Here is a 27,302-nt window from a genome sequence, read left to right on the forward strand (position 1 = left end):
GCCTTTGGTGGTGTGAAAACTAAATCAACATTCATATTCTGTCAGCCATAACCTTGACTTTTAAATATTGCTGATGTGCCCCTACTACTTCCCTCTGGATGTGTGCTTGATTATGAAATATCAGTTTTTCTTCAGATATTTTTTTGGAGCAAAGGAATAATAGTTTTGCTAATTTAAATAACTAGAAACCTTGAAAATGTCTCTCAGTCCAGGTAACTGCTGGGTCTAGCTAGAGCAAGAATGGTGGTGAAGATCTTGTCCTTGGAACAATGGATGAATTAAAGGATTCAGATGGAGGGCAGCAGCTGCAGCTGCATTCAGGTGTGGAGTGAATAAAGTAGGGATAAATGCAGTATGTGGCAATGATGGGAGGGTCAGATAGGAAGGGTGGATGGGTGTGGTGGAGACCAAATGCAGTGGGCGTCCTGTCAGTAGAGTAGGGTGGGAAGGAATGATGGTTGGAGCTAATGGGGAAAGTGATATGGGAGTGAAATATGATTCAGAGAGTGGGTGCATGTTGGTCAAGGAAAGATGGCTGCTATGGGGATGTACAGAAGTGGAGACCGCAAAGCGTTGCAGAAGGGTATGGTGGATTGAGGTGACAGAAGCATGATGCTGACTGGGAACAGAATGAACTGCTGGTGTTGCAGAGAAGGCAGATGGTCCTGTGGCAGGCAAAACTTTAAGGTGCTTTGCCAGGAGTTGTTTCTGCATATGCTGCTGGGCTTGCAGCTGAAGTAACCTGTACTTGTCTATTTCATCCGGTGAAAATGTGATAGGCTGTTGAGTTAAAGGAGGGGAGATGGATTTCCTGTACATTTCTAGCTCATTTTCTGTCTCATCACACTTATGCATAGCACTGTCACAATAAGTGTTTACATTTCCTTCCACTCGATGCAAGTTCACGCTTACATCATGTACTTCTTCTTTGGTCTCTGCTGAATTAACAACAGAATATCTATTAGAAGGAAAAGCACCAGGGAAATCATTTGGTACTGGGTCACAGCTTTGTATAGAGGGTTGTACTTCACTAATTAAGAGATTTGATTGTTCCTTTATTGCTGTGTTCCTTTTTATGCTGGGAGCCTGATAGCCTATTCCTATTTGAATTATGTCTTTAAAAAGACAATTATCATAATTAGTGCCTGTTGTACTAATAATATTATTTGTCTGTGAAGCTTCAAAATTGTCTTTCTTTGCACTGCTTTCTAACAAACTGGTTTCATCATTTCTTAAAACATTTTCACTTATATCTAGGGCTTTTTCAGGCATAAGTAACATTGCTATGTCACCTACTGATGATGAAAATTTACTAGCAAAGTGACTTTGTGAGTGATCCTCCAATTCCATTCCACAATTGTTTGAAAATCCCTCTGAACCATGTGCTTGTTCTTGGCTTTTCTTGGATTGCACTCTTTCTAAAAGTAGCCTGGCTGTCAATGACGTTCTCTCTCCCACTGTGTCTTTTGCTGAGTTTTCGGAAGAGCCAACATGAAATTTTTTTGATTGACAATTTACATTCTGCAGATCAAAATGTGTAGATTCTGTTTTTCCTGGTTCAGTGCTGTAACAGCCTTCTGTCTCTTCCTTGCTTTTATTCAAATAATATACTGTTTCTTTTGAGAAGGATCCTGAACTACTGACTGTTGATCTTCTGCAACTAGATGATCGTCCACTGCTTCTTGAATGTCTGGTGGAAGAACTTTTGGAGCGGTGGTATCTTCTATTTTTGCTGTATTTTCTGCCAGAATGTCGGTGTGTATTTCTGCTTTGCTTTGATCTGTCTCTATGGTGTAAACCTCTACGTCTTGAATGTCGTTGATATTTAATTGTATCCCTCTGTGTACAGTTTCTAGTTCTTTGACTTTTACTGTAGAAAAGGTAATCCTCATCTGCATCATCATCAGAGGAAATAAAGTTGTGCTTTCCGTGTTTACATTTGTGCCTTTCATCTGTCTTGTTTTTTCTTTTATAACAAAAGAGCAAGTGACTTCTGCTGTGATCACTTGATCTGTGACTAGAGGAGCTACTTACATAGCTAGTTGAACTGCTAATGGAAGTGTTGGAATAGCTAGAATGTCTGTCAGAAGATGACTTTTGGGAGGATGAAAATCTCCAGTATCTTGTATAAGCTCCACACCCTTCATTTTCTGAATACCTGCTTTGAGAACTTGATTTATAACTAAGGAAACTTCCAATAGAATCTTTTCCACTGTCACTTACATCACTGCTGCACCTAGGCCAGTTTTGAATGGATTTGCAGTTATTTTGGTTTTCATGTATTTCTTCAGAATAACTTAAATCACATTTTGCAGCTTTATGCTTTTTAGTCCTAGACACACAAGGCAAAAAGGAAATGCTTTCATTTCCACCACTGTGTGTTCTTTCACAGCTATGCAAATGGTGCTTTAAAGATCTCCTAGATGTTCTGGCATGGAGACTTCTTTCTCTGGTATAATCCTTTTGTGAGACATCAAGGAAAGCAGGCACTTTGGGTATGTTTTCATTCAAATAATGTGAAATGTACTTTTGACCACTTCCATTCATTTCTTTCTCTGTGTCTGAAACAGCTTTTTTCTGGGCCTTGTTATGGGTTTTGGAACCTTTTGTCTTCTTTGGTTTCAGTGACTGAGTATCTTGTTCCGTTGACATTTGCTTGTCTTCTATTAAACCTGAGGTTTCATTTTCATCTGCATTCAGATTTGTAGGGGGCTCACTACAGTTTTCTGTGTTTGTTTCACGCTCTTTACGATCTCTATGGTTTAGAGAAAGTCGAAAGTCAAAATATAATGGATTACAGCCATAGGAAATACAGGGTGCAGTTTTTGTAAACAAAAGAAGTTCTGTGGGCCACTGAAGGGCAGTGCTCCCATCTTTGCTCAGTACATGAAGAAATGGCAGTGCTTTGGGCTTCATCTCATTAACCACTGTCTCATTTGGCAGCATTTCTGTGTTTCCGTTCACAGTTCCTGAACTCTCGAAAAATGTCTCTGTCTTGACCACATTGGGATTATAATGCAGCTCACTTGCATATCCCTGCTCAGCTGGGTGTTGTGGTGGGAACGCCGTTAAGAGGTCACTTAGCATGGTATCACTGTGCTTGTAAGGGTTCTGCTGGGTACAAAGATTGCTAGTTTGGCTTTGAGGTGAAATGAGAGTTTCCAACAATTTCTCAGTCTCATTCAACTCACCTTCTTGCGAGCCAGTCAAATCCAAATTTGAAAGCTGCATTTTGGTTTTGCAGAATGAAGGATGAGCGCTGACAATTTCTTCTAATTCTTTATTGCTGTTTTTCTCATTTTCTTTTAGCGTTTTAGTTTTTGCAGCTGAATTGCTTGATGCAATGATATCCATTTGACCTTGTGGGACATTTAATCCTCTATCCACACTTGCTTTTGTATCCTCACGCAAAACTGTGCAAGACTCACCGCCATCAGGAGTTTGTTTTGTTTTATGGTTAGGTGATTCACTACCATCATACGCTTCTTCAGTGTTCTCACTGAAAACTGATGCTGATGACTCTAACTTTAAATGGGCTTTTTTAGAGAAAGAAAAAGAAACTCCTGTCCTGTGACTAATATTGGTGCCATCTGAGAATGCTTGTGAGGCTTGATTTCCAAGCGAACAGGGTCTCTCGGTATGAGATTGGTGCCTGCTTAGTGTAAGCGCCTGTTGTTTCTCTAACATGCTTCTGGAGCGACTTTGTCCTTCACACACAACCATGCTCTTGGTACCTGCTGTGATTCTGCCATTTTTATCTATGAAAATTCCTTCCTGCAGTTGTTGCTTTTCCACCACCAGTCTGGGAGCTTTAAACACTGGTCTGCTGCCTGTGATGCTGTAAATAAAGAAATAAAATGAATGGATTAATTAAATAATTGAAATAAGAAATTATTAACATTTCTCATGCTCAGTCTGTTGAAGGAGGGGGTCATTAATGCTATTGAAAGTGAAAACTATTAGATTGTTTCTATATCCTATAAATGCAATTCACCCCAGCCTAGGCCACCTCTAAAAAAGCAAGAAAATCTTTATTCTCAAAAAGAAAAGGAGGACTTGTGGCATCTTAGAGACTAACAAATTTATTTGAGCATAAGCTTTCATGAGCTACAGCTCACTTCATTGGATGTATGCAGTGGAAAATACAGTGGGGAGATTTATATACACAGAGAATATGAAACAATGGGTGTTACCATACACACTGTAACCAGAGTGATCAGGTAAGGTGAGCTATTACCAGCAGGAGAGCGGGGTGGGGAAAAAAACTTTTTGTAGTGATAAACAAAGTCCCCCCCCACACACATACTCTCCTGCTGGTAATAGCTCACCTTACCTGATCACTCTCGTTACAGTGTGTATGGTAATACCCATTGTTTCATGTTCTCTGTGTATATAAATCTCCCCACTGTATTTTCCACTGAATGCATCCAATGAAGTGTCTGTCCTTCTAATAAGTGACTGTCATAAATATAAAGGGAAGGGTAAACACCTTTAAATCCCTCCTGGCCAGAGGAAAAACCCTTTCACCTGTAAAGGTTTAAGAAGCTAGGATAACCTCGCTGGCACCTGACCAAAATGACCAATGGGGAGACAAGATACTTTCAAAGCTGGAGAAGGGAGAAACAAAGGTTCTCTCAGTCTGTGTGTTGCTTTTGCCGGGAGCAGAGCATGAATGCAGGTTAGAACTCCTGTAAAGGGCTAATAAGCAATCTAGTTAGATATGCGTTAGATTCTGTTTTGTTTAAATGGCTGATAAAAATAAGTTGTGCTGAATGGAATGTATATTCCTGTTTTTGTGTCTTTTTTGTAACTTAAGGTTTTGCCTAGAGGGATTCTCTATGTTTTGAATCTGATTACCCTGTAAGGTATTTACCATCCTGATTTTACAGAGGTGATTCTTTTACTTTTTCTTCAATTAAAATTCTTCTTTTAAGAACCTGATTGCTGTTCATTGTTCTTAAGATCCAAGGGTTTGGGTCTGTGTTCACCTATGTGAGGATTTTTATCAAGCCTTCTCCAGGAAAGGGGGTGTAGGGTTTGGGAGGATTTGGGGGACGGGAAGACGCTTCCAAGTGGGCTCTTTCCCTGTTATGTATTCGTTAGACGCTTGGTGGTGGCAGCAATAAAGTCCAAGGGCAAAAGGTAAAATAGTTTGTACCTCGGGGAAGTTTTAACCTAAACTGATAAAAATAAGCTTAGGGGGTTTTTCATGCAGGTCCCCACATTTGTACCCTAGAGTTCACAGTGGGGAAGGAACCTGGACAGTGACCAACTGGGAACAAGAATGACTGCATTCGAGATCGGACTTATATGATTACTGGACTAATGGTCTCTTTACTTATGCTTTAAAAATGAGTTTTGCTAGACAAATATCTGTTCTTGCAATCAATACAGTGTAGCAGAACTAGTACATAATACATCCATGCCAAGCATTGTGGACAGGAAATCAGAGTTTGAGTGAAACTGGAAAATATTTTAACTCAGTACAGGGAAAAATTCTACCTGTGTCTAAAAGTATGAGGAGAGGGAGCATGTGGGGAGTCCATTTATTTGCTTTGCTTCTGACACCACTTAAAACCCACAGAGAGGTGGCTCTGCAGGCATTCAGCAGTGGGAGCCAATAAGGAACGTTCTGGGTTAGCATTAGAGGCATGTTCCAGTGCTGTGTGTGCACATGCCCCTCATTTAGCAAAGGGAGCTCCTATGCCATCCCCATGCCATTTATTGTGTCTCATGCAAGAATAATCTCTTGGGGGGGGCAGTGAGTGGCGGTGTTCTTTTCAGGGTGCCGCTCTGGTCAGAGCAGAGGTGCCTACTAATGCTGGTGGGTCAGTATGTGTCCATGCATATGCTAGTAGTAACTTTGAGTCAGCCAGCATTTAGACTCAGAGGGAGCTTAGCTCTCGTGGAACTTGCAATACATTACAAAGCACTAGCTGTGGCTCTGGTGACAGCAGGACCTCTGTTGATGGCCACCCTTTCCCCAGAGCAACTGAGAGCTGGCAATACGACACCTAACATGGGGGCAGCGATGCAGCACTGTCCTACCACTCTCTGCACCCATTATTCCAGCCACTGTGGATAGAAATGGCAACTGTTTTTCTTTGCTCCCTATCAAGAGTTAGGGGTAGCAGGATCTTTCTAAAAGCCAATGTATTGGTTCCTTCCCAGCCCAGCCTTGGCCTTACCTCCCTACTTTATCAGTCTGTCTGGGGACGGCACACAATTTATCCCTCTGCCGTAGAAGGGCATAAAGAGCCTTTTCACAGATAAGTGTATTTCATTTAATTAAGTTGTATGAAAACCCAATTTTACCCGTAGTCTATTCCCCTGCAGTCATTCTTAGTAGAGCAGGTCAGGAATTTTTTTCAACAAAATGTTTTTTGACGGAAAATGCTGATTCATTGAAGCCTGATTTGCAGCAGGGTCTCGAAGCGGGGTCTCTCATATCCCACATGAATGCTCTAACCACCAGGCTGTGGCGTCAATGTCTCTCACTCTGTGTCTATGCATTGAGAGGAGGTGTCATTTCCAGCTGGAGCTCACATACACGTTCTGGCTTTGACTGAGCTAGCACGTTAAAAATAGAAGTGTCGCTGCAGCGGCTCAAGCGGTGGGAAGGGCGGGCTGTCTAGCGTACTATCCCATCTGAGACACAAGGCACATACTTCAGCAACTAGACCCACCACCCCAGTGCTTAGGCCATTTTTAACTATTTTTAACACTCGAGTTTGATCAGTGGGTGTGTCTCCTCAAACTGCAAATTACAGCTTCCGCTCAACGTGTAGATGTGCCCTAAAACTCTCCTGTTGGAGCTGCTCCACTTTGTATAAGTCACTGAATATTTATGGGCCAAAGAAAGAGAGAGAGATTGATTCCATTGCCTGGATCAGAGCAGGGGCCTGAAATCCGTATCGTCTATATCCGATGTGAGTGCCCTACCTACTGGAGTATTGGTTATTGTGGGCTCTTGCACTCATGTTTTTTCATGAGGAATTTCAAAAGAACTCATTTTTGTTCTCCATCGGAAAGAAAACAGATTCTGAAACCCTGACGTTTTTCATGAAACAGAACTCTTCTTTTTCCATCCAGCCCTAATGCATAGTGCTAAAGTGACATACCTCAACCTTTTACTCCACAAAGGTTACATTGGCCTGAAATCGTTGCATAGTACACCATGAATGTTGTTATTTCCACTGTACTGAAAGCTTGGTTTGTTGTTAACATAAGAATGACAGTTTAATTAACCCATTATGGTCATAGATTAACATGTGTTGGAGGTCTGGGAACAACCTACTCTGTTGAAGCATTTAGTGTATGTAAGTGTCATTAAACAAAAGAGAGATATGTCAGACATAAAGGTTTATTAGTATAAACATTGTACTGTACATCTATTATTATCATCAGTTTAACTAACAGTACTGGGTAAATGTAACTGAGCTAATTGCATCTGTTTTTCACTGACACAATGATACTGTCATTTACTCTAGGGAGAAAGTACCTGAATAGCCTAAATCTACTAAAAGTAATGAAAGAGGATTTACAGGCTAAACACAGAGACATTAAGGTCTGTTTAGCCTCTTCCTTTCACTCTCTACAAACTACTAAGAGTTATACTAATCTATTCAAGTCAATTTTAATAAGATAAAATGCTGATATTGTAAAATGATCTTCAACTCACTCAATTCAGAGGCGATTAGATTAACAAGCTGCAGGGGAGAAAGCACAAAACCTTCAGATGCCAAGTAATTAATTCAAGGACTTTCAATTTTATGGTTTTCACAAAAGGAACATTTGGAGTCAGTGATAACTGAAAATGGGTTACAGTATATGTGATCTCTGTACATTATAGAAAGCAGGACTAAAAGTTAGAGATTTCTTCTGCGAATGAGGAAAGAGAGTGTTAAAATGTAACATAAATTTCAAATACTTGCCATTCTGACTGCTTCCGTAACTCGGCAAGCTGGTGGAGCCGCTTGAGTGCTTTTTCCTGTTTCTTCTCATCTTTCCATGACTTTGAAGCCACATTTCGAGCAAATTCCCTTTGTTTTAAATCTTTCAGTCGCTGTGTGAAAGGAGTAAAAGGGAAAGGATTAAATATGTACGGAGCAAATGCATTTCTTCTTACTACATTCCTGTGCTCCTGCTGAAGGTAATGTGCAACAGGAGATAATAAAAATGAGCTTAAAATAGTGTCTTAAGTGAAGATTCAAAATACTATTTTCATATGATGTGACAAAATAACGAAACTGTTTATGGCTGGTCTCACACAGGCTTACATTAGATGCAGATACACACATGCACATCCACTTATGGATGGTATGTGTGGATGTACATCATATATATGAACATTATGCACACACATGCATAGTGAAATCCTTGCCCAATTGAATTCAGTGGAAGTTTTGCCATTGGCTTCAAACAGATCAGGATTTCCCCCATAATATGTATAAATCTACTTGTGTAAACTCATATGTGTTTGTATATAATATAATGTGTGGCATAGAGATATTTGTGTGGGGATGCATGCTCACATGTGAATAGGTGTGTGTTCATGTGTAGTATTTAAAACTCCAGTTGTAATTGAAGGGGGGAAACGGGTGGCCAAAATATTTAATCAGGTGTCTTAAATCTCTTATGATCAAATTCACAACATTTCTGTATACCTGATATGCCTAGATTTCAGAAAACTAATGCTGAGAAATGTATAATGAAGCCATATTATATAGGGTCTTTGAATTCTTTGGGTCCCCGGTGTTAATATTTTAATTACGAAGTTTTGCACAGGTGATACTGTAGGAAAAAAAGAAAGAAGCACTCAGCACAAGAAAATGATGACTGCGTTCTTAGGGAATCTGATGATTGTCTAGCTTAGAACTAATAAAAATCTTTAAAACTCATAGGCTGCAGTGCCCATTTATAAGTAGCTCTGATATGAAGCCAAGTAGCCCATCTAAATAATAGGTGATAAGGCCTTTGACTGATGGGTTCCATTACTGTATACACAGTATTTTACTGGTTGCCAACAACTGTCAAGTTCAACTGGCAGTGGAGTATATTTGAACCAAACGTTGGGGAGGACAGAGACTGCAAGACCACCTCCCGTGACTGACTGGAAAAAAATTCTAATACAAATTACTTTCTCCCTGGCTGCCTTCAGGAAAACATAATGGCAAGTTTCACCCTGTCTTTAAATGCCCCAATTTTCCTTCCCCACCCAGACCTCTCTCTATGTGACATCACCCCCCAGTTCTTCTACTTCCCACAACTCCTCCATTGTCTCCAGCAAGCCGCCTCACTGAAGACTTCTCTACCCTCAAATCTCCATCTGCCTCTGAACCCATAACACACGTTCACTCCCCTGTCTGTCTGTTACCAGCAGGTAGAGCGCCAAGGACACAGGCCTGAGCACTGCTGCTGAAGGCAGCCTCAGACTGTCTTCATCCTCCACTCTTAAGATTCCCCTCCTTCTTCTCTACAGCCCACCAAAAGTTGGTGGATTACACGTTGTCATCTGCCAAGCCTGAAAGTTGGGAGGAAGTGTCCTTTGTCTCTCCTTATATTTATGCCCCAGGATCAGCTGGGCTAAGGAAGAAGTGGAATGCAGTAACTGTGTAGCGGATACTTAATGACGCTATAGTCAATGGCATTAATAGATTTGAGGAATGGAGATAGGGGCTGTCACATCATGATGCTCTAAGGACAAAAGCAGAATAACTATGGAATTGATGGTGGCTGCTGACATCCCACTGCCAGGAGAGGTAACAGAGCTGGCTTACCAAGTAGTATCAGAAGCACTGGTCATGGAAGCAGGGATAACTGTCTTCTAAACCCATTGTGCCAAATCCATCCTTGGAGGTCTTTAATTAAGTTATACCTAGAATGAATGTGGCTAACTGGGTTTCATTCAAAAGCCGTAAGTGTTCTGTGGAAAGTACTCAGAGCTATATTTGAGGGCCACCACTAGGAGTTTCAGACTTAATATTGTAGCATCAGGGTAACTGAATGGAGACTGCAACACCACATAGTCTAAAACAGAGTTTCTCAACCTTTTTGATACCAGGCCTGGCTTGATACCTTCCTAAACTGTGTCAGGGAAAGCTCAGAGACTCGTGCCAGTGCATGGAATGGTCATTGAAAAACACTGGTCTAAAATAGCCAACACTTTAATGCAGTCACAGTCCTCACACAGCAGTGTCTGCCTCCCTATAGCTGGCAATATGTGTTTCAATCCTATTCCCCCTTCTCTCTCCAAACCACACTCACAGTTAACCAAGCTATTGGGGAGGAGGAAGCCTATTACAATATTTATCCCTTTCATATGAAGGGCAAATCTAAAGTAAAAAGGTGCTGAATGCCAGGATCCCATCTGCGTTTTGTAAAATAATAATTAGTATGTATTGTTCAATGATAGATCATATATAGAACCTTTAAAAACAAAGTTAGCCCCTCTCCTTACCAAAAAAAATGGGTAAAGGGAAAGCCAAGTGGCATTAGTATGGTCTTACTTGAAGCCTATTAGCAAAGTAACCATGTTAGTCTTTCCCTTCAGAGCGTCAAGGCTAAAAACTGAGTATAGGGCAATTAAATCTAGTTTTATAGGAAAAATTAGTATTAGTAATAATCTGTCTGATATTGTTTCCCCTTTGCTGAGCAACAGCAAATATCTGAGCCTTGCGTTTCAATTTTCCATTGGAGGAGACATCAGTGACATAGAGTCTGGATATTGTTTTAATTACACATTTCCATGAGTTCTGGAATGGAGGTGGTCACAAACAGCATGCAGGAAAACCTTTTTCCCCACAGAAAGCTCATCCAACAGGCAGCAACTCTTCCTTAAGAATTTATACTAATCAGAGACCAAGTACGACTCTTCTGTTTCTCACATAGTTCCCTCTACCCAGAACCTTTCATGAGTAAAAGTAACAACACATAGCATGTCTTCTCAAGACTGAGCATTTGCTCACATGCTAAGAAAGAGAGCTTGGAAGAATATATGTAAAAGCACCACCTGGAGACATCTGACATAAGGTGGGGAAAATATAGTAGCACTCCTCCAACCTCCACCCACAAATCAAGCCCCACCTACTTGAGACACCAGTGTCTCAAAAAATCCCCCCATGGGTTATTCATGAGCAGCTAACATGTTTTTAAATACAAGTTTACCTTGTCCATACTAAGGGCAAACTAGTGATTAACATTGTGTTAGCTGATTAACACATTTTCCAACATGATGCATTTTTTCTGTGGACATCAGCCAGCCCTCACAGTAGGTTGTGCACATTCTCATAATATGATCTTTCCTTTCCTTTCTTACCTGCTTTGAACAGAAATGAATTAGTTAACAATGTTGACATTTAAATTATTGTAACTGAATAAACACTACATAAAGAAAAATGGGGCAATTCACACCTTTCAGAGCTATCATTCCGCCCTCTCTGCATTCTTGGACAGATGTCACTGCAGTGGTCACATTTGGGTCCAGATTTTTAAAAGCATTTGGTCATTGCTTCACTCAGCATTGCAAGGCCTAAGTGCCCTAGCTAACTAAATACCTTTTTCAGAAGTGACGTCAGGGACTTAATTGACTTTCTAGGATGTGTCTGTCTCTATGGGATGTCAAGTTTAGTAGAACTTGAAGGTGCTCAGTTGAGCTGCCTGGAAAATGGTATTTCCTTCCCACAGAAAATTTGGATGTTTTTGGATAAACATTTCATTCCAAAATGGGCAGAAATAGCAAAAAATTGAATTTTTTCGCGGGAAGAAACATTCCAGAAAATTCCCTTTTGGGTGAACCAAAATGGAAATTGTCAGCTTGCTTCCAGCTGCACGACTCTCCAGACAGTTGCCTCCCTGTGCTGCTCAATTCTCAAGGGATCTGGGTGCCTGGGCAGTTGGGCAGCCCTAAGAGGCAGCTGCCACGGGAGTTGAGGCATCGAGGGTGCCTGGTGTCCATTAAAAGTTTTGACAGAATCGACACATTCACACAGAACATTTCTATTCTGTGAGATCAGAATCTTCCATTGGAAAAGTGTTCCCCTGGAAATTGTTTGACCAGTTCTAGTGCTCAGTACCTCAGAGGACTGGATATTGAAGTTGCACATCTGCTAATCCCTATTTAAAAAATCAATCCAGCTTTCAATTCCTTGAAAACTAACTGTGCACTTTTCACCCACTTTCTTAGATTTTCCCTTTCCCCCATGCTTGTTCCCCATTTCCCACTGCATTTCCCATTTCCCACTGCAGTTTGGCACAGGTATCCTGTGGTGCCCTTCTCTTCTGAACACTTCTCACTCTCTGCAATTTATGATAATACAAATTAATGTGTAAAACAAGATTTTTTTTAACCCAAGAAAGAAACTTCCATTTTAAGAATACTTTAGAGACCAAACTGTAGAATAGATTAGAAAAAAATAAAAACCACATTTTTCTGACATCTCTCCAAACTTAACAGGAACATAAAGTTACTCAAACAATGAAGATCTCATTCTCCACAGAACAATGCAAGTAGCCCTTATTCTTATTAACCTGTTCTACTTGAAGAAAGGGCAAAGAAACACCTTTCAAAAATGTCCTTTGGTGACACTTGCTGTGTTTTAGCTGTCACCATGAGCTGCTCAGTGGCACACATACAGTATTCATGAGGAGAAACAGAAACAGTTTCTACCTGTCAAGGAAACAAAGAACAATGTGAAAGCTAGTACTGTGGAAGCAGGTACTGAAGAGTGGTGCCATTTCACTTCTTTGACAGTCAGGATTATAATCAACAAAGCCAATGGACCAGCACTAAGAATAAAACACCTAAGTGTATTTTTGCTCTCTAATGGCGTACAGCAAGTGTCAATGAAATAGGAAAAAGAACACAAAGAATATAGCTACAATAGACAGGTAGTTGAGAACTCATTCATGAGAGATGAAATCCAAAACTTAGAACAGGTGGACAGAGTCTTTCTCAGCTCATCCACGCCTCAAAATAAAAGCTTGCAGTGGCACAGCAGCCATTATATGGTCATCTCAGTTCAGTGTGTGGGCTATATTTGTAAAACAATGGGCCTGCATATTGCAATTGCTGCTGTAACCTACTGATGCTAATGACACGTAAAACCATACTGACATGCACTTGAACAACATAAAAATCATTGTGTACCTAAGCGAGAGTATTGAACCAAACAGGCAAACCTGGCAATTAATATCTATTTAAATGTATAGTTGCATTTTTCATGTAATTAGGTGCTTAACTGGGCATCTAAATTGAGATATGTGTAATAAATTATGATTCACTTAATAGCACTCTAGTGCTTTGTCTTACACCTCCTACAAGTAGCATTACCAAGGAATTATCGATTTTTAAAAAATCTATGTATCACTTTTTCTAATTTAAAATTTTCCTTTGTGTTGAACGTTTACAACATTGAAAAGATGGCTGCCATAATGAAAGTTACTCTTGTTATATAAGCATGGAATATTAAAAACAAAAAATATTCACTATTATGGAAAAATATGAATGATAACACATCTTTGTTATGTTGCAGCCTATATCTAATACTCTTCCTCTTAGAAGCTGATGTGTACTGATTCTCCTCTTACTGTGTCTAATAGCTGGTGTAATAGCTCCATTTATGTCAGTGGAATTACACAGGTGTATATGAATGAGGAATCAGACCCATAGACTAACATTCAAATTATATCTCACAGTCCAAGTAAAAACAAAAAGTCTCCCAAGCCTGTCCTGAGGACCTTTTTATTCTGTAAGACACTGGGCACAGTGCAATGATCTTGCCATAAAGTTACATGGACCTGATTGTATAAAACCTTAACTGGAATTTTACCATTCTTATGTGAAGTGCATCAAGCCAGACAGTGCAAAGCTCTGGCTAGATGTATGTGCTTCAGTGCCTCTGTCCAACCTGCACAAGTGTTTGTGATTGTTGCTCTCTAGTGGCTCATCTGAAGAAAAGATAGAAGTCCTAATGTTGCAAACAGCTAGTGCCAGTTCTCTTTTAGCGATAGTAATAGGGGGCCTGTCTTGTCAGAGTTAAAGTCCTGAGTTTTATTCCTCAAACTGCAGATGAGTGGTTTAACTACTGTCTGTACATTTGCAGCCCTATATTGATTACAACAGCACCACAAAGAAGTAAAATGTATGATTGTATGTTTTTGGCACGTGTCATGGAAAAAAATGAGGAGAGGGAGAGAGAGAGAGAGATAGAGAGAGAGAGATCTCTTTTACCCTGTTCATATAGTATCCAGAAGACGGGTTAGTTTTTCAAAGTATATTTTCAGAATCAGCATTTCAAGGGTATAAATATGACAAATGATATTAGCTGTTAAAAATGAAAGGCTGTCTTAAACTCCTGCAAGAATACCCTGCATCACAAGGTGCGGGGAAGATCTGATCTCCTGATCCCTACCCTAGCTCTCTTTCTGCCCCTGGGGGTGGATCTCTGACCTTCAGTATTCACTCTCTCTGGAGGTTCAGGGAGCACAATGCTGGGGAGGCAGCTGACTATCTCTTTGACTACACTGCTAGGGGTGATCTTTGGATCATGTTCCAAACAGGTTTGATTGAGCCCCTGCATACAACTGTCCTGGAGATGTCAGGCCAAATCAATCCAGAAGTGGCATAAATGGTGATGTAAGTTACTCAGTGAGGACTAAATTCAATTCCCCATTTACACTGATGTAAATCTGAGGTAACTTGATGCAAAGAGGAGGTAAAACAGGAGATTTGGTTCCACTTTCCATACCCACTTAATGCTAAATGGCAAATTAGTCCAAGTTATATTACTTTGTCACTTACATTCTGTTTTTTATCAGTTTACACCCAATCTATACTAGTAATATTTATCACTTTATAATCCGCTACTAGCCCAGAAATAAACCAGGGAAGTGCTTCCACTTTACGCAGTAGTTGGCTGAATTTGGCCTGTCACGTACAATGAGATTATCATGTTTGAAAATGAATCCGCAAATTCGTGGCTTTTATACAAAGCCATATATGTTTTTACTTTTTAGCATACTGATTACTTTGCTCAAAAGCTGGGTCAGTGTCTTCTGAACAAGGTCATAGTACAAGGGTCAAACATTGAAACTAAAAAGACAAGATGCTTTTCAATAATTTTATTCCTTTTAATGGCCCTAAACTATAAGAAGAATATATTGGAACCAATAATATTATTTGCAAATTAACTTCAAACTACAAACCATCAAATGAATATGATAAAGTTACTACAGAACATAATTAGGCTCTATGTCTGAAGCTTACAGTATTAGCTGTCTAAGCAGTGGGGGGGGATGGGGGAGAAACAGCAATGAGGGAATTTGCTTTCACCATGGCAACTGACATTCTAAAAATAAAATTGAAAGGCTATTATGTACAGGAATTAACCATGAGAAATGTAACTTAAAAATTAATGCATAATTTTTCATTTGTTTTAATTATAACAAAGTACTATCACAGATTACTTTAAATGTATGGTGGTGACATTTTGTGTGGTAGACTGTAGTACAGTCAACCTTAGCAGATAGGCAATTGTTACACGGAAAGTTTAAAAGAAAGCATGTATTCTCATAAAAGAAATGTTCCAGTTATAATACTAAGTGATAGGAGAAGGAAGAAGAACTCAATTATCAACCATGGCCTGGAGAACCCATCCTGCTAAATGAGATGAGGACCACAGTACCAAAGTGGCTGCCTTGCATATTTCTTCCATAGTCTCTTTGTCACTCCTGGCCCCTTGTTATGGGGCTAGATCCCAGAAGGCATGAGAATACACAACTTACTATTTTTCTTTAGTGCAGGAACTTATCCACTTAATTATGGTGGCCTTCAGAGTCTCCTTGCATCTGAACCTTGGATGAAGGGAGATAAATGTATCCTTAATCTTCCTTAGCACTTGTATATTTCATATAAATTATGAGTTTCATCCTAATGTCTAGCTTATGCCATTTCACCTCCAGATATTCTGCTACAGGACAAGGAGGAAGGTAAAACTACATCATGAGATTGATAGGGCATTAGATTCAATTTGAGAATAAATTCCAAAGATGTTTGAAGAACCACATTATCACAGTGGATGGTTCAGAATTGCTTTGTTACTAACAAAAGTGCACACTCAGGTATATGCCTTGCCAATACAATGCCCACTAAGAAAGCAATCATTGTTGACAGGGAATAATACATTACTAAGAGGTTCGTATGGATGCTCACACAGATGTTCAGCCCTGGAATTCATTCTGGAATTCTGGAATTTCCTGAACAATGGCTCCCAGGAGTCTTAGAGAGAGAGAGAGAGAGAGAATATGTTTTTATACAAGTCCCATGGTAGCTATTGAACCTTAATGGAGATATCCATACCTCCCCCGGCCTTGGTTAGCTTCTGCATCTGACCATTGATTCATTCACTGACTATCACCAGCAAGGAATTTGGAGTTGTGGTGCTTTTCCAGCAGAGTCATTTGGCAGGAAGATTGACAAAGAGGTAAACTGGCCAATTCAGCAGCCAAAAGTGTGTTGGTTTGAACTGATAAGCTTGAGAGGTTGTTTTAACATTTAACAGTGTAGGCCAAATCTTGGCCCCCCGTGCAGAGTTTAAGTAAACAGACATTGTGCCAGAGAGTTCCCTGAGGGTTGGGGGTTAAAGAGCCCACTTTGCAGCCACTCTTCGTCTGCTGGAGGCTTTTGTAATTTGTGGATTTAACATAATGATGGAACTACTTTGTCACACTCCTGCCTCTCTTTCTCCCTGGTCCAAACCTAGGGAATGTTTTACATTCATGGAGCACTGCTCTGCACTGTGAGTCCACTTGTTCCAGTAGCGGTTGAAACATTGCCAAACATACAGGTAATATAACCCTCCTTTCTTCTACTTGATATTTCCTCGTTTATTCATCCAAGGATTGCATTAGCCCATTTGGCCACAGCATTGCACTGGGAGGGAGCTCATGTTCAGCTGATTATCCACCTAAAGCCCCAACTCCTTTTCAGAGTCAACTGTAAGTATGGCCTACATTCTTTGTCTGACTTTATGTTTGGCTGTATTAAAATACATGTTTGCTTGTGCCCAGCTTACCAATTCATCTAGATCTCTCTATATTAGTGACCTGTCCTCTGTATTATTTACCACTCTCTACTATTTGTGTACTCTGTAAACTTTATCAGTAATGATTTTACATTTTCTTTAAGGTCATTGATAAAAACGTTAATTAGGATAAGGTTAAGAACCAACCCCTACAGGACTCCACTAGAAATACACCCACTCGATTATTCCCCATTTACAATTACATTTTGAGACTAATCCATCAGCCAGTTTTTAATCAATTGAACGTGTGTCATGTTGATTTTGTATTGTTATATATTCTTAATCTAAATGTCATGTGGTAAGTCTTACAGACGTCTCAGTACATTTCACCAACACTATCGTCTTATCAACAAAACATATCACCTTTACCCTCCTTTAATTCTTTATTAATTCAATCCGTATCAGCCATTCTATTATTTTGCCCAGTATTGTCGTCAGGCTGACAAGCCTATAATTAACCAGGGCATCCTGTTTATCCTTTTAACATATTGGCACGTTAACCTTTTTTCAGTCCACTGGAACATCTCCAGTTTTCTAAAACTTATTGAAAACCAACAGTAACAGCCTGAGAAGTTCTTGGACAGCTCTTTTAAAACTCTTGAATGCAAGTTATCTGGACCTGATGATTTTAAAAATGTTTTGCTTTAGTAGATGCTATTTAACATCTTCCTTAATTACTGGTGAAATGAAAAGTATTTCATCATTATATGATATAGCTACATCATCTGGCTTTCCTCAAATATAGAACATAAATATTTATTGAACACTTGTGCCTTTTCTGTATTATTATTGCCATTTCTGCCATTTACATCTAGTAATGAACCAGTACCATTGCTAGGCTTCCTTTTGTTCTTTAATATACCTACAAACTTCTTATAATCCTTAACTCTGCTGGCCATAGAGTTTGATTTATGTCCTTTTGCTTCCCTTATCAATTTTTTCATAGCTCCTGATTTATGTTCATTACTGTCAACTTCCCCTTTGTTTGTTTTATACATATATTATTTTTATAACTACTTTCACTTCATAAGCCACATTAGTATTTTTTTAAACAGTGTGGCCTTTCTTGATTGTAGTTTTTTAGGGCATCCAGTAAAATATTCTTAAACAGTTCCAAATTATCATTCACATTTTTTGTCCATATTCTGTCTCTCAAGTGATTTTGCTCATAATTGTTTTCAGCTTTGTGAAATTGGCCTTTTTAAAATACAAGGTAAATAGCTGTTTGGAGTCTATTCTGTTTATACATAATAAAGGTAATCAAGTCATGATCAGTTGTGCTACTTGTGTTTAGGTACATCACTGCTGTAATAATAATGTATATTTTAAAAATCAGCTTCTAGGAGTTCAGCAACTGTGAATGAGTTCTGACTTATTTATCTACAGCTCTTTTCTATCATCTGATCTAATGAATGTATTCGGCTTGACACAGGGAAGGTACACATGGGGCAGCAAGTTTAGCATGATAATCTGTTAATTTTAATCTTGATATGTACATAATTGGGGCAACAATTTACATTCCAATCTTTGGCTTGATTTCAGAAAAAGATGAACAGATGCCCCAATCTTGCAAGGAAAATTCAGTAATGATGTATTCTTCCAATGCCCTGATTTGACCTTTTGACCAACCTTCCAAGCATTCTCCTCAGTATATTGCACTGATTAAAAAAAATGCTGATTTCATTTATGGATTAATTTTTCAAAAACTTTATGCAGCTCCCACTCCTCACCTTTCCTCCGTTGCTTTCTGTGCTCCACTGTTCAATAGCCCCTTCCCTCTTTTTGCCCCATTCCCTCCCACCCATCTTGCTCCTCAATTCAGCAGTGTCGCCCTTTGAAAAAAACATAGACAATAGGATTCTTCCTGTACAGTGAACAATGTATTAATTAAACGAGCCCCTTTCATTTTTGTGAAGGTAAACACATTTTAGCCCATGGATTGCTCATTTACTGCAAATATCACTTAGGGTACTGGCTTTCTGCAATTTGGTCTCATAGGTCACATGGTATTGTTTTTGTTGCCTGATGGAGTGACTGAAGGTTTTATTGAGTGAGGGAGAGATTTCTCTGGTGTGGTTTTTTTTTCCACATGAGTTGCAGCCAGGACACTCACAATACACAGAAACCCTTTAAGTACAGGTGTACACACAGGCACCAACTTTCTGATTTTTGCAAGGGTGCTCAACCCCTGCTCTGCCCCAGGCCCTGACCCCACTCCACCCCTTCCCCTATGGCCCCACACCTTCCCTGCCTCTTCCCTCCCCTGATCTGCCCCTGCCCCGCCTCTTCCCACCCCTTTTTGCCCTCTCCCCCAAGCGCACCCCATCCTCGTTCTGCCACTTCCTGCCTCCGCTCCTCCCCCGCTCTTCCAGTGCCTCCTGCCCGCCACTGAACAGCTGATCACTGGTGAGCAGGAGGCATGGAGGTAGAGGAGGAGGAGCTTATTGGCAGGGTCAACCAGTGAGTGCTGAACACCCGCTATTTTTTTCCCATGGGTGCTCCAACCCCAGAGCACCCACAGTCGGGCCTATGGGTGTACATACACATTAAGTTAGACTGTAAAGTGCAATATGCAAATCCTGCCCAGAGCCAGGTCTTTGTCTATACATCTGCCAAAAAAGAGAAAGAAGCCCCCCCATTTTTCTGTGTCAGGGCAGCTCAGGAAAGCACAGAGACTGTATTAAGCTGATCCTCCATCACCAACACCCTAGGAGCAACTCACTGGAAAGCAAATGGCCAGTAGAGAGCAAGCTGCACCTTTAAAGCCCTGTAGAAAATGATTCCTCCCATACTTCCACTTCATGCTGTGGAACTAGCATAGGCCTCTGGGAGGCAACATCTCTCTCTGTGGCAGAATGCTTCCCGGTGTTCCCCCAACAGTGTGTCTCTGCACAACTTCATCATCAAACAAGTGGTGCCTTAAAGGCACATCTAGCCCCTAACATACACACCAATATATTTAATATTACAAGAGAGAACTGTTTAGTAGCTCTGCAATATGTTTTGCCTCTTCTTAAATTCTTTGCCTTTCACTTGACATAAACACCCTATTAGACAAGTGTTATTCGATTATTGTGTTACAGAGCAACATGGGGTTTTTTTGTAACATTTAAAGTTGATCTTTTGTTTATACAGTGGCATGATATTTTTGAAGTCTTGTTAACTTGCTTCTTAGCCCTGAATTTGAATCCTTTATCATTAAAAGGAAAGATTGTGATTTTATATACTCAGAGCCACAATCCCCTTAAAATATGCACCAGCACAGATTCAACATGGTGACAGTGACTTTATAGCCTTTCGACTAGGTGAGACAGAATGATATAAGTTCTTCATAGATAAGGAGAAACAGGGCAGGTGATTCCTATTCATCTTACCATTGTATTTTCTGAAACAATATGTCATTGCTACTCTATGTATTATTGGTCTAACTCTTTACAATAACCTTGTGCAGCTCTGTGAACTCTGGAAGTGATGAAGTATTGCATGAAAAATACTCTTGGCCTCTAAGAAGATTTTGCTAAAATAATTCTTATGTGTTTCACTTGGCTAGTAGGCCAATGTAGATTGACTGTAATGAGACTTGCGATTTTGCATACCTGTTCTGAGGCATGGTTAATGTTTGTTATCAGTTTCCAGGACAATTTGTTTTACTTTTAATTGGAAGACAAAGTATTCTCAGTGTGCACATACAGGATCAGATTCTGATTACTTAAAATTAAATGGTGTTACTCCTGCTTTATTTTCACAGTGGTGGAAATCAGAAGCTGGCCCATGCCGTCTATTGATCTGGAGAAGCTGAATGTCTGACATAACTCATGCTCAAATTGTATGAGTGAAAGTAACTACAAAGCCAGAAAAGAAAAGAGGATCACAGGACCTGCTGAGAGAACTGAGTTTTGCTGAGAGGCAGGAATGAAAGTAAGGTATACTGGTAAGAATGCTAGAATCACAGAATATCAGGTTTGGAAGGGACCTTGGGAGGTCATCTAGTTCAACCCCCTGCTCAAAGCAGGACCAATCTCCAACTAAATCATCCCAGCGAGTGCTTTGTCAAGCCTGACCTTAAAAACCTCAAAGGAAGGAGATTCCACCACCTCCCTAGGTAACGCATTCCAGTGCTTCACCACCCTCCTAGTGAAAAAGCTTGTCCTAATATCCAACCTAAACCTCCCCCACTGCAACTTGAGACCATTACTCCTTGTTCTGTCATCTGCTACCACTGAGAACAGTCTAGATCCATCCTTTTTGGAACCCCCTTTCAGGTAGCTGAAAGCAGCTATCAAATCCCCCCTCATTCTTCTCTTCTGCAGACTAAACAATCCCAGTTCCCTCAGCTTCTCCTCATAAGTCATGTGTTCCAGTCCCCTAATCATTTTTGTTGCCCTCCGCTGGACACTTTCCAATTTTTCCACATCCTTCTTGTAGTGTGGGGCCCAAAACTGGACACAGTACTCCAGATGAGGCCTCACCAATGTCGAATAGAGGGGAACGATCACGTCCCTCGATTTCCTGGCAATGCCCCAACTTATACATCCCCAAATGCCATTGGCCTTCTTCGCAACAAGAGCACACTGTTGACTCATATCCAGCTTCTCGTCCACTGTAACCCCTAGGTCCTTTTCTGCAGAACTGCTGCCGAGCCATTCGGTCCCTAGTCTGTAGCAGTGCATGGGATTCTTCCATCCTAAGTGCAGGACTCTGCACTTGTCCTTGTTGAACCTCATCAAATTTCTTTTGGCCCAATCCTCAAATTTGTCTAGGTCCCTCTGTATCCTATCCCTACCCTCCAGCATATCTACCTCTCCCCGCAACTTAGTGTCATCTGTGAACTTGCTGATGGAGCAATCCATCCCATCGTCCAGATAATTAATGAAGATATTGAACAAAACTGGCCCCAGGACCGACCCTTGGGGCACTCCGCTTGATACTGGCTGCCAACTAGACCTGGAGCCATTGATCACTACCCACTGATCTAGCCAGCTTTCTGTCCACCTTATGGTCCATTCATCCACCCCATACTTCTTTAACTTGCTGGCAAGAATACGGAGACCGTATCAAAAGCTTTGCTAAAGTCAAGGAATAACACGTCTACTGCTTTCCCCTCATCCACAGAGCCAGTACCAGCTCATACGCAGCCGATGTTAAAGCGCTGCTGCGGCAAAGGCCCCTCCTTAAAGCGCTGCCATGGCAGTGCTTTAACATCGCTGCCCCTTTTGCGCCCCCCCGCTCCCGGTCTGTGGCCCTGCCAATAGGGACCTTACCGACAGGAGAGGGCAAAAGGAGCAGCTGCCCGGGGGCCGGCGATTTGAAAGGGCCAGCGGCAGCAGCTGGAGCCCCAGGCCCTTTTAAATTGCTGCCAGAGCCCCAGCGGTGCGGGCCAGGCAGCATGGATGGGCTGGTGGGGGAGGCTGATCCCCCCCAGCCCCATCCCTTCCACCTGAGGCCCCGCCCTTTCCAGGGGGCCCAGAGCCAGGCCCCCGTACCGGTAAGTGTTTAATATTACTTTCACCCCTGCTCAGAGGCAAGAGCAATCTGAGACTTAGGCTATATCTATACTACAGAGTTAAGTGACTTAAGTTTCATCGACGATCATAAATCGCTGTAATTACATCACTTCTGCATGTTCACACAATGCTCCTTGTGTCGGCGGAGCACATCCACAGTTAGTGCTCCAGCACTGACAGAGAGAGCAGTGCAACGTGGGTAGCTATCCCACTGTGCAAATTGCCACCTTCTCCTACTAGGAGTTCTGGGAATGGATCGCAGTGCATCATGGGGGTGGGATCACCGCTCCAGGATGCACTTTTCTCCAGCCCATAATTCCAAGGGCTTCTGACTGCGTTTTGCACCATTTTTTGACTGTGCCTGTAAACTTTGCGTCCACCATTTCTGCCTGAAAGTGTGGATCCTGCACTGCTCACCAGTCTTGTGATAAGCGTAATGAACACAACACAGCTGATCCTGCAGTATTTCATGAACTGCGAATCTGAACAGGAATCTGTATTGCCTGCCCTGCTGTGTACCATGGAAAGAAACAATTCAAGATTGATGTTGGCATTCACAGAGCAGCTGCGGACCATCTCTGTTGGGCTCGGGAAACAAGCATTGAGTGGTGGGATTGGATTGTGATGCAACTATGGGATGATGAGCAGTGGCTGCTGAACTTTTGTATGTGCAAACCCACCTTCCTCAAACTCTGTGTGGAGCTTGTCCTCACTCTCTGGTGCAAAGACACCAAAATTAGAGCTGCCCTAACAGTGGAAAAGCATGTGATCGCTTTAAGCTGGCAACTCCAGACTGCAAATCAGTTTGGAGTTGGGAAGTCCACCGTGGGGGTTGCAGTGATGCGAGTATGCAGGGCCATTAATCACCTCCTGCTACGCAGCAATTGGATTCCCTAACAGCGGCAGGGCAATAGATGACACACACATCCCAATTTTGGCCCCAGACCATCTTGCGGTAGAGTACATCTACAGAAAAGGCTACTTCTCTAAGGTATTGCAGGCTCTGGTGGATCACCAGAGTTGTTTCACTGACATCAGTGCGTGATGGTCAGGGAACATGCATGATGCACACATCTTCAGGAACACTGGCCTGTATAGAAAGCTGCATGCAGGGACTTTCTTTCCAGGCCAGAAGATTCTAATGGCGAGCTGGACATGCCCATCGTGATCCTGGGAGACCCAGCCTACCCCTCACTCCCATAGCTCATGAAACTGTACACCTTGACAGCAGCAAGGAGCACTTCAATAACAGGCTCAGCAGGTGCAGAACGACTGTAGAATGTGCGTTTGGCAGATTAAAGGGTCCCTGATGCTGCCTTTGTGGCAGATTAAACCTCAATGAGGACAATATTCCCATGGTCATAGCAGCCTGCATAACAATTGTGAAGTCAAGGGGGAAAAGTTTCCACAGAGGATCTCACAGCTGTGTGTAAATCCTGTTGTCATTATGGTGATTTCCAGGGGGAAATCATTATGGAAAATGTCCCTAGGGATGGAGTGCAAGGGGTACTGCAACAGGCTGGGAATGTGAAAGGAATGTATGGTGGGAGATTGGGGAGGGCAAGGAAGTCAGTCAAACACACTTGCAGTACAATCAGGGACCTCAGCATCTCTGTTTGGTCCTCCGTGGATGTCTGCTCTCAATCCTCTATTATCTAATCCTGGCCCTGTCTCCTCTCCTGGCTATCCATATCTAGTTTTTCATTTATTGTCTCTCTCCAGGCTCTGTGCTCACTATTGGCCTGATCTGACGATTGCAGTGCTTCACGAAACATGTCCTCCTAACGCCTCCTTGTTCACCTCCTTATCTGACAGAGGCGCTCCGCTGGTGTATAGGAGCTGGCCCTCAAGGGCACAGCTGCATAAACAAAAGAAACAATCCACAGAATCAGCATTGTGTATGCACTCACAGTCTTGAATCATTAAAGTTACAAACATCTCTTTCTCACTTTCCCTTGGGAAGAACACAGCCTGGCTAGAGCACTAAACATGATGAGTTCTTATTTGGGGGTGGGGGTGGGATGCAAGACAGGACAAAGCGTCTGGGTGGTTTCAGAAGGGGATCAGTACAAGTGCCTAGGGACGTTATTCTGAATACTGGTACCATTTTCCACAGTTGGGGTGATCAAAGCTGAAATCATACTACTGAGGGTGGCTGAAGGTGTAAGGGTGCATCTCCTGCATGCGTGTGGCTTCAGACTGGGTCGGTATGATTAGGGTTAGGGTTGCTTTGGTTCCTCCAGAAGTAATTGCTGAGTGGTGAGCAAAGTGTCTTACAATGAAGGAAGAAACAAAGCAGCTCTGCCAAGGAATCTTCAGCAGAGGATTGCAGAGTATCTGCAGAAAAGTTCCCTAGAGATCTCTATGGAGGATTTCTTGAGGACTGTGGGATCTCTATGGAGGATTGTTCATTAACAAACCTTTCTGCAGGTCCCTACTGTGCAGTTGCACAGGGCAGCTGCAAACTGTACCTAATGTTAATTTTGAGCCCTTCTCCCACGTGCACCATGTAACAAAACAAAGGACATCTCTACCTCATGTAACCATGCGCAGTTGAAGCAAAATGATTTCTTACTGGAGCACCCCTCTCCTGCTTCAGGCATGCCAGAGCTAGACTGCTGGGACTGGCTAGACCCCTCTAGAGTACAGAAGAGGTCCTGGCTTGCCAGGCCACTGGATGAGCCTGTCAGCTGTGCCACATCCTTCTCCAACTCGACTTTCTTGTCCACCACTTCGTCCTTGGGGTTGACTCCACTCGCCGCTGGCTCCAGTCCCCCTGTGTATCCACAGGTCTCTTGGTGATGGAGGTGGGGTCACCGCTAAAGATGGCATGCAGCTTCTTGTAGAAGTGGCATATTTTTGGTGCCACACCAGAGCGATGATTGGTCTCCCTTGCCTTCTGGTATGCCTGCCTCATCTGCTTGATCTTATCACAGCACTGCTGTGTGTCCCTTTCATGCCCCTTCTCATCCATACCACGAGCAATCTGCTTCTAGGTGTCAAAGTTCCTATGGCTGAATTGGAGTTACGACTGTACAGTCTCCTCTCCCCACAGACCCAACAGATCCTGCAACTCTGGTGTACTTCAGGAGGGAGAACCTTTGCTGCAGAAAGCTGGCACGGTCAGCTGGGAAGTTGCAATGTGAACTGTCCATGCTGAGCAAACAGGAAGTGGAATTAAAAAAAAATTCACAGGACTTTAAAAGGAGAGGTACCTGGCTACGGAGTAGGACAGCAGAGTAGAAAGTGCTTACCAGAGCAGTCATGATGGGCATTGTGGGACACCTCCTGGAGGCCACTTCGGGTGACATAAGCAAGCACACTATCTGTACTGACATTACGTCACTCTAACTTTATCGCAAAAATCTCTATGCTGCTCGTTGAGGTGGTTTTATTATGTCAGCACAGCAGGAGAGTTAAATCAGTGGGAGGAGCATTGTTGTATGTACACCTCAACCATTTTGTCGACAACACCTGACTTTTGTTGACAAAACTTTTTAGTGTAGACAGGGCCTTATTTCAGTATTGTGGTTACCTTGCAAAGGCAGAAATGATGATGTAACCTTTAGAAATATTTTCAGTAGAAAAATACAGTTGTTGATAACTATATGCAGTAGTAAGTGATATTTTCTTACCCTGTCATCATGAGATTATATCTTCTAGCCATGTTTGTAAAGTGCCTAGCACAATGGGGTACTGGTTCATATCTGGGGTTCATAGGCAGTACCACAATTCAAATAATATATAAAAATAAGTGCTTCTGGTGGGTATTACTTCCTACCCATTTGAACAGCACAAATCTGCAATTGCAGGTACAGGTAGAGAGTAAAGAGAATGAAAATGAATTTTCCACAAGAGTCATTAACATGCATAAGTGAAAGCACATTTATAAATGGAGGGTGGGATGAGACGCCTTTCACCTTCTAAGTCCCTGCTCCAAAGCCCATTGCAGTTCAGTGGAAATCCCTGATTTCCAGGGACTTTGGATCAGGCCCTGTATATTTAGTTATTAGTACAGCAGATCAGGAACCAGAATTTCTGTTCTGTAGGAAAATGAGACATTTCAAATTAATATTAATATTAATAATTTCAATTATTAATTGGAATTTCTCATTTAAATTAAAATTTTGAAAGATTTTAATTTGAGACCATCAAAACATTTTGTTTCAATAAAGTCATTTTGATTAATTTTGTTTTGACTTTTATATTATATTTACATATAAAATATTATATATGTAAAATATTATATATATAAATAACATAGTATTAATATTAATATTTAAATAATATACATGTCAAAAGGAAATAATACTAGCTCAACAAAAAGTTTCAACCTTGTTTAAATAAAACATTTTGGCACCATCAAAACTAAATGCTTTGTCTTCTTCCTAACACAAATTTCATTTAAATCAACACATTCCTGCAGAACATTTAGGGTATGTCTACACTACGAAATTAGGTAGAATTTATAGAAGTCAGTTTTTTAGAAATTGTTTTTATATATTCGAGTGTGTGTGTCCCCAAAGAAAATGCTCTAAGTGCATTAAGTGCATTAACTCGGCAGAGTGCTTCCACAGTACTGAGGCAAGCGTCGACTTTCGGAGTATTGCACTGTGGGTAGCTATCCCACAGTTCCTGCAGTCTCCGGAAATGAGATTCAAAAGTTTGCGGTTCTTTTCCTGTCTACCTGGCCAGTGCATCTGAGTTGAGAGTGCTG

The 27,302-nt window shown here is 41.4% G+C and overlaps 1 protein-coding gene across 1 annotated transcript in view; it reads right to left on the reverse strand.

Moving 5' to 3' along the window:
- Positions 1-225: 225 nt before the first annotated feature.
- ZNF804B (zinc finger protein 804B) overlaps positions 226-27,302 on the reverse strand; it is a 352,481-nt gene continuing 325,404 nt past the window's right edge. The window contains exons 3-4 of the mRNA XM_077808752.1: positions 7,935-8,065; positions 226-3,838 (exon numbers count right to left, since the gene is read on the reverse strand). Of these exons, the coding sequence (XP_077664878.1) occupies positions 226-3,838; positions 7,935-8,065 (3,744 nt within the window). The remainder of the gene's footprint in view (positions 3,839-7,934; positions 8,066-27,302) is intronic.

The sequence above is a fragment of the Eretmochelys imbricata genome, chromosome 2 (genome assembly GCF_965152235.1).
Source record: "Eretmochelys imbricata isolate rEreImb1 chromosome 2, rEreImb1.hap1, whole genome shotgun sequence".
Lineage (NCBI taxonomy): Eukaryota > Metazoa > Chordata > Testudines > Cheloniidae > Eretmochelys > Eretmochelys imbricata.